Source organism: Oncorhynchus tshawytscha, linkage group LG08 (assembly GCF_018296145.1).
Source record: "Oncorhynchus tshawytscha isolate Ot180627B linkage group LG08, Otsh_v2.0, whole genome shotgun sequence".
In the NCBI taxonomy this organism is placed as follows: domain Eukaryota; kingdom Metazoa; phylum Chordata; class Actinopteri; order Salmoniformes; family Salmonidae; genus Oncorhynchus; species Oncorhynchus tshawytscha.
Window position 1 is genome coordinate 3846140 of NC_056436.1, and position 12856 is coordinate 3858995.

General features: G+C 50.4%; 1 protein-coding gene across 1 annotated transcript in view; it reads left to right on the top strand.

The window, feature by feature from the left end:
* The window catches only part of LOC112238362 (polypeptide N-acetylgalactosaminyltransferase 16-like), a 119390-nt gene that overhangs the window by 102989 nt on the left and 3545 nt on the right, over window positions 1-12856 (top strand). The window contains exon 13 of the mRNA XM_042325086.1: window positions 12075-12204. Coding sequence (XP_042181020.1) covers window positions 12075-12204 — 130 coding nt within the window. The remainder of the gene's footprint in view (window positions 1-12074; window positions 12205-12856) is intronic.

The window sequence follows — 12856 nt, forward strand, 5'->3', positions numbered from 1 at the left end:
ACCAGACAGATGAGAGGGGAGAGTCTCTACTTGCTAACCAGACAGGTGAGAGGGGAGAGTCTCTACCAGACAGGTGAGAGGAGAGAGTCTCTACCAGACAGGTGACAGGTGAGAGGGGAGAGTCTCTACCAGACAGGTGAGAGGGGAGAGTCTCTACCAGACAGGGGAGAGGGAGAGTCTCTACCAGACAGGTGACAGGTGAGAGGGAGAGTCCCTACTGGCTAACCAGACAGGTGAGAGGGGAGAGTCTCTTCTGGCTAACAAGACAGGTGAGAGGGGAGAGTCTCTACTGGCTAACCAGACAGGTGAGAGGGGGAGAGTCTCTACTGGCTAACCAGACAGATGAGAGGGGAGAGTCTCTACTGGCTAACCAGACAGGTGAGAGGTGAGAGTCTCTACCAGACAGGTGAGAGGAGAGAGTCTCTACCAGACAGGTGACAGGTGAGAGGGGAGAGTCTCTACCAGACAGGTGAGAGGGGAGAGTCTCTACCAGACAGGTGAGAGGAGATAGTCTCTACCAGACAGGTGAGAGGGGAGAGTCACTACCAGACAGGTGAGAGGAGAGAGTCTCTACTGGCTAACCAGACAGGTGAGAGGGGAGAGTCTCTACCAGACAGGTGAGAGGAGAGAGTCTCTACTGGCTAACCAGACAGGTGAGAGGGGAGAGTCTCTACTGGCTAACCAGACAGGTGAGAGGGGAGAGTCTCTACCAGACAGGTGAGAGGGGAGAGTCTCTACCAGACAGGTGAGAGAGGAGAGGGGAGAGTCTCTACCAGGCAGGTGAGAGGGGGAGTCTCTACCAGACAGGTGAGAAGAGAGAGTCTCTACTGGCTAACCAGACAGGTGAGAGGGGAGAGTATCTACTGGCTAACCAGACAGGTGAGAGGGGAGAGTCTCTACTGGCTAACCAGACAGGTTAGAGGGGAGAGTCTCTACTGGCTAACCAGACAGGTGAGAGGGGAGAGTCTCTACTGGCTAACCAGACAGGTTAGAGAGAGTCTACTGGCTAACCAGACAGGTGAGAGGGGAGAGTCTCTACTGGCTAACCAGACAGATGAGAGGGGAGAGTCTCTACTGGCTAACCAGACAGGTGAGAGGGGAGAGTCTCTACCAGACAGGTGAGAGGGGAGAGTCTCTACCAGACAGGTGAGAGGGGAGAGTCTCTACCAGACAGGTGAGGGGAGAGTCTCTACCAGACAGGGGAGGGGAGAGTCTCAACCAGACAGGTGACAGGTGAGAGGGGAGAGTCCCTACTGGCTAACCAGACAGGTGAGAGGGAGAGTCTCTTCTGGCTAACAAGACAGGTGAGAGGGGAGAGTCTCTACTGGCTAACCAGACAGGTGAGAGGGGAGAGTCTCTACTGGCTAACCAGACATGTTAGAGGGGAGAGTCTCTACTGGCTATCCAGACAGGTTAGACAGAGTCTACTGGCTAACCAGACAGGTGAGAGGGGAGAGTCTCTACTGGCTAACCAGACAGATGAGAGGGGAGAGTCTCTACTGGCTAACCAGACAGGTGAGAGGGGAGAGTCTCTACTGGCTAACCAGACAGGTGAGAGGGGAGAGTCTCTACTGGCTAACCAGACATGTTAGAGGGGAGAGTCTCTACTGGCTATCCAGACAGGTTAGACAGAGTCTACTGGCTAACCAGACAGGTGAGAGGGGAGAGTCTCTACTGGCTAACCAGACAGATGAGAGGAGAGTCTCTACTGGCTAACCAGACAGGTGAGAGGGAGAGTCTCTACTGGCTAACCAGACAGGTTAGAGGGGAGAGTCTACTGGCTAACCAGACAGGTTAGACAGAGTCTACTGGCTAACCAGACAGGTGAGAGGGGAGAGTCTCTACTGGCTAACCAGACAGATGAGAGGGGAGAGTCTCTACTTGCTAACCAGACAGGTGAGAGGGAGAGTCTCTACCAGACAGGTGAGAGGAGAGAGTCTCTACCAGACAGGTGACAGGTGAGAGGGGAGAGTCTCTACCAGACAGGTGAGAGGGGAGAGTCTCTACCAGACAGGGGAGAGGGAGAGTCTCTACCAGACAGGTGACAGGTGAGAGGGGAGAGTCCCTACTGGCTAACCAGACAGGTGAGAGGGGAGAGTCTCTACCAGACAGGTGAGAGGAGAGAGTCTCTACCAGACAGTTGACAGGTGAGAGGGAGAGTCTCTACCAGACAGGTGAGAGGGGAGAGTCTCTACCAGACAGGTGAGAGGAGAGAGTCTCTACTGGCTAACCAGACAGGTGAGAGGGGAGAGTCTCTACCAGACAGGTGAGAGGAGAGAGTCTCTACTGGCTAACCAGACAGGTGAGAGGGGAGAGTCTCTACTGGCTAACCAGACAGGTGAGAGGGGAGAGTCTCTACCAGACAGGTGAGAGGGGAGAGTCTCTACCAGACAGGTGACAGGTGAGAGGGGAGAGTCTCTACCAGACAGGTGAGAGGAGAGAGTCTCTACTGGTTAACCAGACAGGTGAGAGGGGAGAGTCTCTACTGGCTAACCAGACAGGTTAGAGAGAGTCTACTGGCTAACCAGACAGGTGAGAGGGGAGAGTCTGTACTGGCTAACCAGACAGATGAGAGGGGAGAGTCTCTTCTGGCTAACCAGACAGGTGAGAGGGGAGAGTCTACTGGCTAACCAGACAGGTGAGTGGGGAGAGGTTACTGGCTAACCAGGCAGGTTAGAGAGAGTCTCTACTGGCTAACCAGACAGGTTAGAGAGAGTCTCTACTGGCTAACCAGACAGGTTAGAGAGAGTCTCTACCAGACAGGTGAGAGGAGAGAGTCTCTACTGGCTAACCAGACAGGTGAGAGGAGAGTCTCTACTGGCTAACCAGACAGGTGAGAGGGGAGAGTCTCTACCAGACAGGTGAGGGGGAGAGTCTCTACCAGACAGGTGAGAGGGGAGAGTCTCTACCAGACAGGGGGAGAGGGAGAGTCTCTACCAGACAGGTGAGAGGGGAGAGTCTCTACTGGCTAACCAGACAGGTGAGAGGGGAGAGTCTCTTCTGGCTAACAAGACAGGTGAGAGGGGAGAGTCTCTACTGGCTAACCAGACAGGTTAGAGGGGAGAGTCTCTACTGGCTAACCAGACAGGTGAGAGGGGAGAGTCTCTACTGGCTAACCAGACAGGTTAGAGAGAGTCTACTGGCTAACCAGACAGGTGAGAGGGGAGAGTCTCTACTGGCTAACCAGACAGATGAGAGGGGAGAGTCTCTACTGGCTAACCAGACAGGTGAGAGGGGAGAGTCTCTACCAGACAGGTGAGAGGAGAGAGTCTCTACCAGACAGGTGACAGGTGAGAGGGGAGAGTCTCTACCAGACAGGTGAGAGGGGAGAGTCTCTACCAGACAGGTGAGAGGAGATAGTCTCTACCAGACAGGTGAGAGGAGAGTCACTACCAGACAGGTGAGAGGAGAGAGTCTCTACTGGCTAACCAGACAGGTGAGAGGAGAGTCTCTACCAGACAGGTGAGAGGAGAGAGTCTCTACTGGCTAACCAGACAGGTGAGAGGGGAGAGTCTCTACTGGCTAACCAGACAGGTGAGAGGGGAGAGTCTCTACCAGACAGGTGAGAGGGGAGAGTCTCTACCAGACAGGTGAGAGAGGAGAGGGAGAGTCTCTACCAGGCAGGTGAGAGGGGAGTCTCTACCAGACAGGTGAGAAGAGAGAGTCTCTACTGGCTAACCAGACAGGTGAGAGGGGAGAGTATCTACTGGCTAACCAGACAGGTGAGAGGGGAGAGTCTCTACTGGCTAACCAGACAGGTTAGAGGGGAGAGTCTCTACTGGCTAACCACACAGGTGAGAGGAGAGTCTCTACTGGCTAACCAGACAGGTTAGAGAGAGTCTACTGGCTAACCAGACAGGTGAGAGGGGAGAGTCTCTACTGGCTAACCAGACAGATGAGAGGGGAGAGTCTCTACTGGCTAACCAGACAGGTGAGAGGGGAGAGTCTCTACCAGACAGGTGAGAGGGGAGAGTCTCTACCAGACAGGTGAGAGGGGAGAGTCTCTACCAGACAGGGGAGAGGGGAGAGTCTCAACCAGACAGGTGACAGGTGAGAGGGGAGAGTCCCTACTGGCTAACCAGACAGGTGAGAGGGGAGAGTCTCTTCTGGCTAACAAGACAGGTGAGAGGGGAGAGTCTCTACTGGCTAACCAGACAGGTGAGAGGGGAGAGTCTCTACTGGCTAACCAGACATGTTAGAGGGGAGAGTCTCTACTGGCTATCCAGACAGGTTAGACAGAGTCTACTGGCTAACCAGACAGGTGAGAGGGGAGAGTCTCTACTGGCTAACCAGACAGATGAGAGGGGAGAGTCTCTACTGGCTAACCAGACAGGTGAGAGGGGAGAGTCTCTACTGGCTAACCAGACAGGTTAGAGGGGAGAGTCTACTGGCTAACCAGACAGGTTAGACAGAGTCTACTGGCTAACCAGACAGGTGAGAGGGGAGAGTCTCTACTGGCTAACCAGACAGATGAGAGGGGAGAATCTCTACTTGCTAACCAGACAGGTGAGAGGGGAGAGTCTCTACCAGACAGGTGAGAGGAGAGAGTCTCTACCAGACAGGTGACAGGTGAGAGGGGAGAGTCTCTACCAGACAGGTGAGGGGAGAGTCTCTACCAGACAGGGGAGAGGGGAGAGTCTCTACCAGACAGGTGACAGGTGAGAGGGGAGAGTCCCTACTGGCTAACCAGACAGGTGAGAGGGGAGAGTCTCTACCAGACAGGTGAGAGGAGAGAGTCTCTACCAGACAGTTGACAGGTGAGAGGGGAGAGTCTCTACCAGACAGGTGAGAGGGGAGAGTCTCTACCAGACAGGTGAGAGGAGAGAGTCTCTACTGGCTAACCAGACAGGTGAGAGGAGAGAGTCTCTACCAGACAGGTGAGAGGAGAGAGTCTCTACTGGCTAACCAGACAGGTGAGAGGGGAGAGTCTCTACTGGCTAACCAGACAGGTGAGAGGGGAGAGTCTCTACCAGACAGGTGAGAGGGGAGAGTCTCTACCAGACAGGTGAGAGGAGAGAGTCTCTACTGGTTAACCAGACAGGTGAGAGGGGAGAGTCTCTACTGGCTAACCAGACAGGTTAGAGAGAGTCTACTGGCTAACCAGACAGGTGAGAGGGGAGAGTCTGTACTGGCTAACCAGACAGATGAGAGGGGAGAGTCTCTTCTGGCTAACCAGACAGGTGAGAGGGGAGAGTCTACTGGCTAACCAGACAGGTGAGTGGGGAGAGGTTACTGGCTAACCAGACAGGTTAGAGAGAGTCTCTACTGGCTAACCAGACAGGTTAGAGAGAGTCTCTACTGGCTAACCAGACAGGTTAGAGAGAGTCTCTACCAGACAGGTGAGAGGAGAGAGTCTCTACTGGCTAACCAGACAGGTGAGAGGGGAGAGTCTCTACTGGCTAACCAGACAGGTGAGAGGGGAGAGTCTCTACCAGACAGGTGAGAGGGGAGAGTCTCTACCAGACAGGTGAGAGGGGAGAGTCTCTACCAGACAGGGGAGAGGGAGAGTCTCTACCAGACAGGTGAGAGGGGAGAGTCTCTACTGGCTAACCAGACAGGTGAGAGGGGAGAGTCTCTTCTGGCTAACAAGACAGGTGAGAGGGGAGAGTCTCTACTGGCTAACCAGACAGGTTAGAGGGGAGAGTCTACTGGCTAACCAGACAGGTGAGAGGGAGAGTCTCTACTGGCTAACCAGACAGGTTAGAGAGAGTCTACTGGCTAACCAGACAGGTGAGAGGGGAGAGTCTCTACTTGCTAACCAGACAGATGAGAGGGGAGAGTCTCTTCTGGCTAACCAGACAGGTGAGAGGGGAGAGTCTACTGGCTAACCAGACAGGTGAGTGGGGAGAGGTTACTGGCTAACCAGACAGGTTAGAGAGAGTCTCTACTGGCTAACCAGACAGGTTAGAGAGAGTCTCTACTGGCTAACCAGACAGGTGAGAGGAGAGAGTCTCTACTGGCTAACCAGACAGGTGAGAGGAGAGAGTCTCTACTGGCTAACCAGACAGGTGAGAGGAGAGAGTCTCTACTGGCTATAGTCTCTATGTCTCCAGGCTAACCTCTGAACCTCTGTTACAGTACTATCAACCTCTGAACCTCTGTTACAGTACTGTCAACCTCTGAACCTCTGTTACAGTACTATCAACCTCTGAACCTCTCTGTTACAGTGCTATCAACCTCTGAACCTCTCTGTTACAGTACTGTTAACCTCTGAACCTCTGTTACAGTACTGTCAACCTCTGAACCTCTGTTACAGTACTGTCAACCTCTGAACCTCTCTGTTACAGTACTGTCAACCTCTGAACCTCTGTTACAGTACTATCAACCTCTGAACCTCTGTTATAGTACTATCAACCTCTGAACCGCTCTTATTACAGTACTGTCAACCTCTGCACCTCTCTGTTACAGTACTGTCAACCTCTGTACCTCTCTGTTACAGTACTGTCAACCTCTGAACCTCTCTGTTACAGTACTGTCAACCTCTGAACCTCTCTGTTCCAGTACTGTCAACCTCTGAACCTCTGTTCCAGTACCTCCAACATCTGAACCTCTCTGTTACAGTACTGTCAACCTCTGAACCTCTAAACCTCTCTGTTCCAGTACTGTCAACCTCTGAACCACTCTGTTACAGTACTGTCAACCTCTCAACCTCTCTGTTACAGTACTGTCAACCTCTGTACCTCTCTGTTACAGTACTGTCAACCTCTCTGTTACAGTACTGTCAACCTCTCAACCTCTAAACCTCTCTGTTCCAGTACTGTCAACCTCTGAACCACTCTGTTACAGTACTGTCAACCTCTCAACCTCTCTGTTACAGTACTGTCAACCTCTGAACCTCTCTGTTACAGTACTATCAACCTCTGGACCTCTGAACGTCTCTGTTACAGTTCTGTCAACCTCTGAAAGTCTCTGTTACAGTACTGTCAACCTCTGAACCTCTCTGTTACAGTACTGTCAACCTCTGTACCTCTCTGTTACAGTACTGTCAACCTCTCTGTTACAGTACTGTCAACCTCTGAACCTCTAAACCTCTCTGTTCCAGTACTGTCAACCTCTCAACCTCTCTGTTACAGTACTGTCAACCTCTGAACCTCTCTGTTACAGTACTATCAACCTCTGGACCTCTGAACGTCTCTGTTACAGTTCTGTCAACCTCTGAACCTCTCTGTTATAGTACTGTCAACCTCTGAACCTCTCTGTTACAGTACTGTCAACCTCTCAACCTCTCTGTTACATTAATGTCAACCTCTGTACCTCTCTGTTCCTGTACTGTCAACCTCTGAACCTCTCTGTTACAGTACTGTCAACCTCTGAACCTCTCTGTTACAGTACTGTCAACCTCTGTACCTCTCTGTTCCAGTACTGTCAACCTCTGAACCTCTGTTCCAGTACTGTCAACCTCTGAACCTCTCTGTTACAGTACTGTCAACCTCTGAACCTCTCTGTTACAGTACTATCAACCTCTGGACCTCTGATCGTCTCTGTTACAGTTCTGTCAACCTCTGAACCTCTCTGTTACAGTACTGTCAACCTCTCAACCTCTCTGTTACATTAATGTCAACCTCTGAACGTCTCTGTTACAGTACTGTCAACCTCTGAACCTCTCTGTTACAGTACTGTCAACCTCTGTACCTCTCTGTCACAGTACTGTCAACCTCTCTGTTACAGTACTGTCAACCTCTGAACCTCTCTGTTCCAGTACTGTCAACCTCTGAACCTCTCTGTTACAGTACTGTCAACCTCTGAACCTCTGAACCTCTCTGCTACAGTACTGTCAACCTCTGAACCTCTGAACCTCTCTGTTACAGTACTGTCAACCTCTCAACCTCTCTGTTACATTAATGTCAACCTCTGAACGTCTCTGTTACAGTACTGTCAACCTCTGAACCTCTCTGTTCCAGTACTGTCAACCTCTGAACCTCTGAACCTCTCTGCTACAGTACTGTCAACCTCTGAACCTCTCTGTTACAGTACTGTCAACCTCTGAACCTCTGAACCTCTCTGTTACAGTACTGTCAACCTCTCTGTTACAGTACTGTCAAACTCTCTGTTACAGTACTGTCAACCTCTCTGTTCCAGTACTGTCAACCTCTGAACCCCATTCCCCTCTCTCTCCATTACCTCATGTTCCCCTCTCTCTCCATTACCTCCCGTTCCCCTCTCTCTCCATGACCTCCTGTTCCTCTCTCTCCATTACCTCCTGTTCCCCTCTCTCTCCATTACCTCATGTTCCCCTCTCTGTCCATTACCTCATGTCCCCCTCTCTCTCATGACCTCTTGTTCCCCTCTCTCCATTACCTCATGTTCCCCTCTCTCTCCATGACCTCATGTTCCCAATACTCTCCATTACCTCATGTTCCCCTCTCTCTCGATGACCTCGTTCCCCTCTCTCCATTACCTAATGTTCCCCTCTCTCTCCATTACCTCCTGTTCCTCTCTCTCCATTACCTCCTGTTCCCCTCTCTCCCCATTACCTCATGTTCCCCTCTCTCTCCATTACCTCATGTTCCTCTCTCTCTCCATTACCTCCTGTTCCCCTCTCTCTCCATTACCTCCTGTTCCTCTCTCTCTCCATTACCTCATTTTCCTCTCTCTCCATTACATCCTGTTCCTCTCTCTCCATTACCTCCTGTTCCTCTCTCCATTACCTCATGTTCCTCTCTCCATTACCTCCTGTTCCTCTCTCTCCATGACCTCATGTTCCCCTCTCTCTCCATTACCTCTTGTTCACCTCTCTCCATTACCTCATGTTCCCCTCTCTCTCCATGACCTCATGTTCCTCTCTCTCTCCATTACCTCCTGTTCCTCTCTCTCCATTACCTCATGTTCCTCTCTCTCCATTACCTCATGTTCCTCTCTCCTTTACCTCCTGTTCCTCTCTCTCCATTACCTCCTGTTCCTCTCTCTCCATGACCTCATGTTCCCCTCTCTCTCCATTACCTCTTGTTCACCTCTCTCCATTACCTCATGTTCCCCTCTCTCTCCATTACCTCCTGTTCCTCTCTCTCTCCATTACCTCCTGTTCCTCTCTCTCTCCATTACCTCCTGTTCCCCTCTCTCTCCGTTACCTCCTGGTCCTCTCTCTCCGTTACCTCATGTTCGTCTCTCTCCATTACCTCATGTTCATCTCTCTCCATTACCTCCTGTTCCCCTCTCTCCATTACCTCATGTTCCCCTCTCTCTCCATTACCTCATGTTCCCCTCTCTCTCCATTACCTCCTGTTCCTCTCTCTCTCCATTACCTCCTGTACCTCTCTCTCCATTACCTCCTGTTCCCCTCTCTCTCCATTACCTCATGTTCCCCTCTCTCTCCATTACCTCATGTTCCCCTCTCTCTCCATTACCTGCCGTTCCCCTCTCTCTCCATTACATCCCGTTCCTCTTTCTCTCCATTACCTCATGTTCCTCTCTCTCCATTACCTCCTGTTCCCCTCCCATCTCTCTCCATTACCCCCTGTTCCTCTCTCTCTCCATTACCTCCCGTTCCCCTCTCTCTCCATTACCTCCTGTTCCTCTCTCTCTCCATTACCTCCTGTTCCTCTCTCTCCATTACCTCCTGTTCCCCTCTCTCTCCATTACCTCCTGTTCCTCTCTTCATTACCTCCTGTTCCTCTCTCTCCATTACCTCCTGTTCCTCTCTCCATTACCTCCTGTTCCTCTCTCTCCATTACCTCCTGTGCCTCTCTCTCCATTACCTCCTGTTCCTCTCTCTCTCCATTACCTCCTATTCCTCTCTCTCTCCATTACCTCATGTTCCCCTCTCTCCATTACCTCCTGTTCCTCTCTCTCTCCATTACCTCCCATTCCCCTCTCTCTCCATTACCTCCTGTTCCTCTCTCTCTCCATTACCTCCTGTTCCTCTCTCCATTACCTCATGTTCCTCTCTCTCCATTACCTCCTGTTCCCCTCTCTCTCCATTACCTCATGTTCCTCTCTCTCCATTACCTCCTGTTCCTCTCTCCATTACCTCCTGTTCCTCTCTCTCCATTACCTCCTGTTCCTCTCTCTCCATTACCTCCTGTTCCTCTCTCTCCATTACCTCCTGTTCATCTCTCTCCATTACCTCCTGTTCCTCTCTCTCCATTACCTCCTGTTCCTCTCTCCATTACCTCATGTTCCTCTCTCCATTACCTCCTGTTCCCCTCTCTCTCCATTACCTCCTGTTCCTCTCTCTCCATTACCTCCTGTTCCCCTCTCTCTCCATTACCTCCTGTTCCTCTCTCTCCATTACCTCCTGTTCCTGTCTCTCCATTACCTCCTGTTCCTCTCTCTCTCCATTACCTCCTGTTCCTCTCTCCATTACCTCCTGTTCCTCTCTCTCCATTACCTCCTGTTCCTCTCTCTCCATTACCTCCTGTCCCTCTCTCTCCATTACCTCCATTACCTCCTTTCCGAGAGACTGAAAAACAGCTTCTATCTCAAGGCCATCAGACTGTTAAACAGCCACCACTAACATTGAGTGGCTACTGCCAACACACTGTCAATGACACTGACTACTCCAGCCACTTTAATCATGGGAATTGATGGGAAATTATGTAAATATATCACTAGCCACTTTAAACAATGCTACCTTATATAATGTTACTTACCCTACATTGTTCATCTCATATGCATACGTTGATACTGTACTCTATATCATCGACTGCATCCTTATGTAATACATGTATCACTAGCCACTTTAACTATGCCACTTGGTTTACATACTTATCTCATATGTATATACTGTACTCGATATCATCTACTGTATCTTGCCTATGCTGCTCTGTACCATCACTCATTCATATATCCTTATGTACATATTCTTTATCCCCTTACACTGTGTATAAGACAGTAGTTTTTTTTTGGAATTGTTAGTTAGATTACTTGCTCGTTATTACTGCATTGTCGGAACTAGAAGCACAAGCATTTCGCTACACTCGCATTAACATCTGCTAACCATGTGTATGTGACAAATAAAATTTGATTTGATTTTGATTTGATTTGATTTGATTTGTTCCTGTCTCTCCATTACCTCCTGTTCCTCTCTCTCTCCATTACCTCCTGTTCCTCTCTCTCTCCATTACCTCCTGTTCCTCTCTCCATTACCTCCTGTTCCTCTCTCCATTACCTCCTGTTCCTCTCTCTCCATTACCTCCTGTTCCTCTCTCTCCATTACCTCCTGTTCCTGTCTCTCCATTACCTCCTGTTCCTCTCTCTCTCCATTACCTCCTGTTCCTCTCTCCATTACCTCCTGTTCCTCTCTCCATTACCTCCTGTTCCTCTCTCCATTACCTCCTGTTCCTCTCTCTCTCCATTACCTCCTGTTCCTCTCTCTCTCCATTACCTCCTGTTCCTCTCTCTCTCCATTACCTCCTGTTTCCTCTCCATTACCTCCTGTTCCTCCTGTCTCCATTACCTCCTGTTCCTCTCCTTCCATTACCTCCTGTTCCTCTCTCTCTCCATTACCTCCTGTTCCTCTCTCTCTCCATTACCTCCTGTTCCTCTCTCCATTACCTCCTGTTCCTCTCTCCATTACCTCCTGTTCCTGTCTCTCCATTACCTCCTGTTCCTCTCTCTCTCCATTACCTCCTGTTCCTGTCTCTCCATTACCTCCTGTTCCTCTCTCTCTCCATTACCTCCTGTTCCTCTCTCCATTACCTCCTGTTCCTCTCTCCATTACCTCCTGTTCCTCTCTCCATTACCTCCTGTTCCTTCCTTACCCCGTGTCTCTCTTTTTTTAAGCGTTGTGTAATGAAAATAGTTGCAGTCTTACTCACCCGGGCTCTCACAGTAAAAACAATAAAAACAGCAGAAGTTTACAAATATACATGTATTCAATAACCAGCCATTCAATTGTAAAGCTCTGTCTCTCTCTCTCTCCCTTTTCCTTCCCCCATCTCTCTCTCTCCCTCTCATCTCTCCCTCCCACCTCTCTCTGTCATCTCCCTCTCACCTCTCCCTCTCACCTCTCCCTCTCATCTCTCCCTCTCATCTCTCCCTCTCATCTCTCCCTCTCATCTCTCCCTCTCATCTCTCCCTCTCACCTCTCTCTCACCTCTCCCTCTCATCTCCCTCTCACCTCTTGTGTCTCCCAGGATCCCGGAGCGAGATGCAGTGTCCAGTGTGTTGAGACAGGGAGGGATGTGTCTGGAGAGCCTGGGTTCAGACAGCCTGGGCCTAGCAGAGTGTAGTAGAGGCTCTGGAGCGATGAGGCCACAGTCACAGGTCAGTACCATCACCCAGCACTAGGGACAGATAGTGGTTATGGGAGTGTTGGTGTGTGTAATAACAATAATAATAATTTGTGTGTGTGTGTGTTTCGCTCTCTCTATCTCTCTGTCTCTGTCTCTGTCTCTCTGTCTCTCTCTCTGACTCTCTCTGTCTCTCTGTCTCTCTCTCTGTCTCTCTCTCTCTCTCTCTGTCTCTCTCTCTCTCTCTCTCTCTCTCTCTCTGTCTCTGTCTCTCTCTGTCTCTCTCTCTCTCTCTCTCTCTCTGTCTCTCTCTCTGTCTCTCTGTCTCTCTCTCTCTCTCTGTCTCTCTCTCTCTCTCTCTCTCTCTCTCTCTCTGTCTCTCTCTCTCTCTGTCTCTCTCTCTCTCTCTCTCTCTCTGTCTCTCTCTCTGTCTCTCTGTCTCTCTGTCTCTCTCTCTGACTCTCTCTGTCTCTCTGTCTCTCTGTCTCTCTGTCTCTCTCTCTCTCTCTGTCTCTCTCTGTCTCTCTCTGTCTCTGTCAATTCAATTCAATTCAATTCAATTCAAGGGCTTATTGGCATGGGAAACATGTGTTAACATTGCCAAAGCAAGTGAGGTAGATAATATATAAAGTGAAATAAACAATAAAAATGAACAGTAGACATCACACATACAGAAGTTTCAAAAC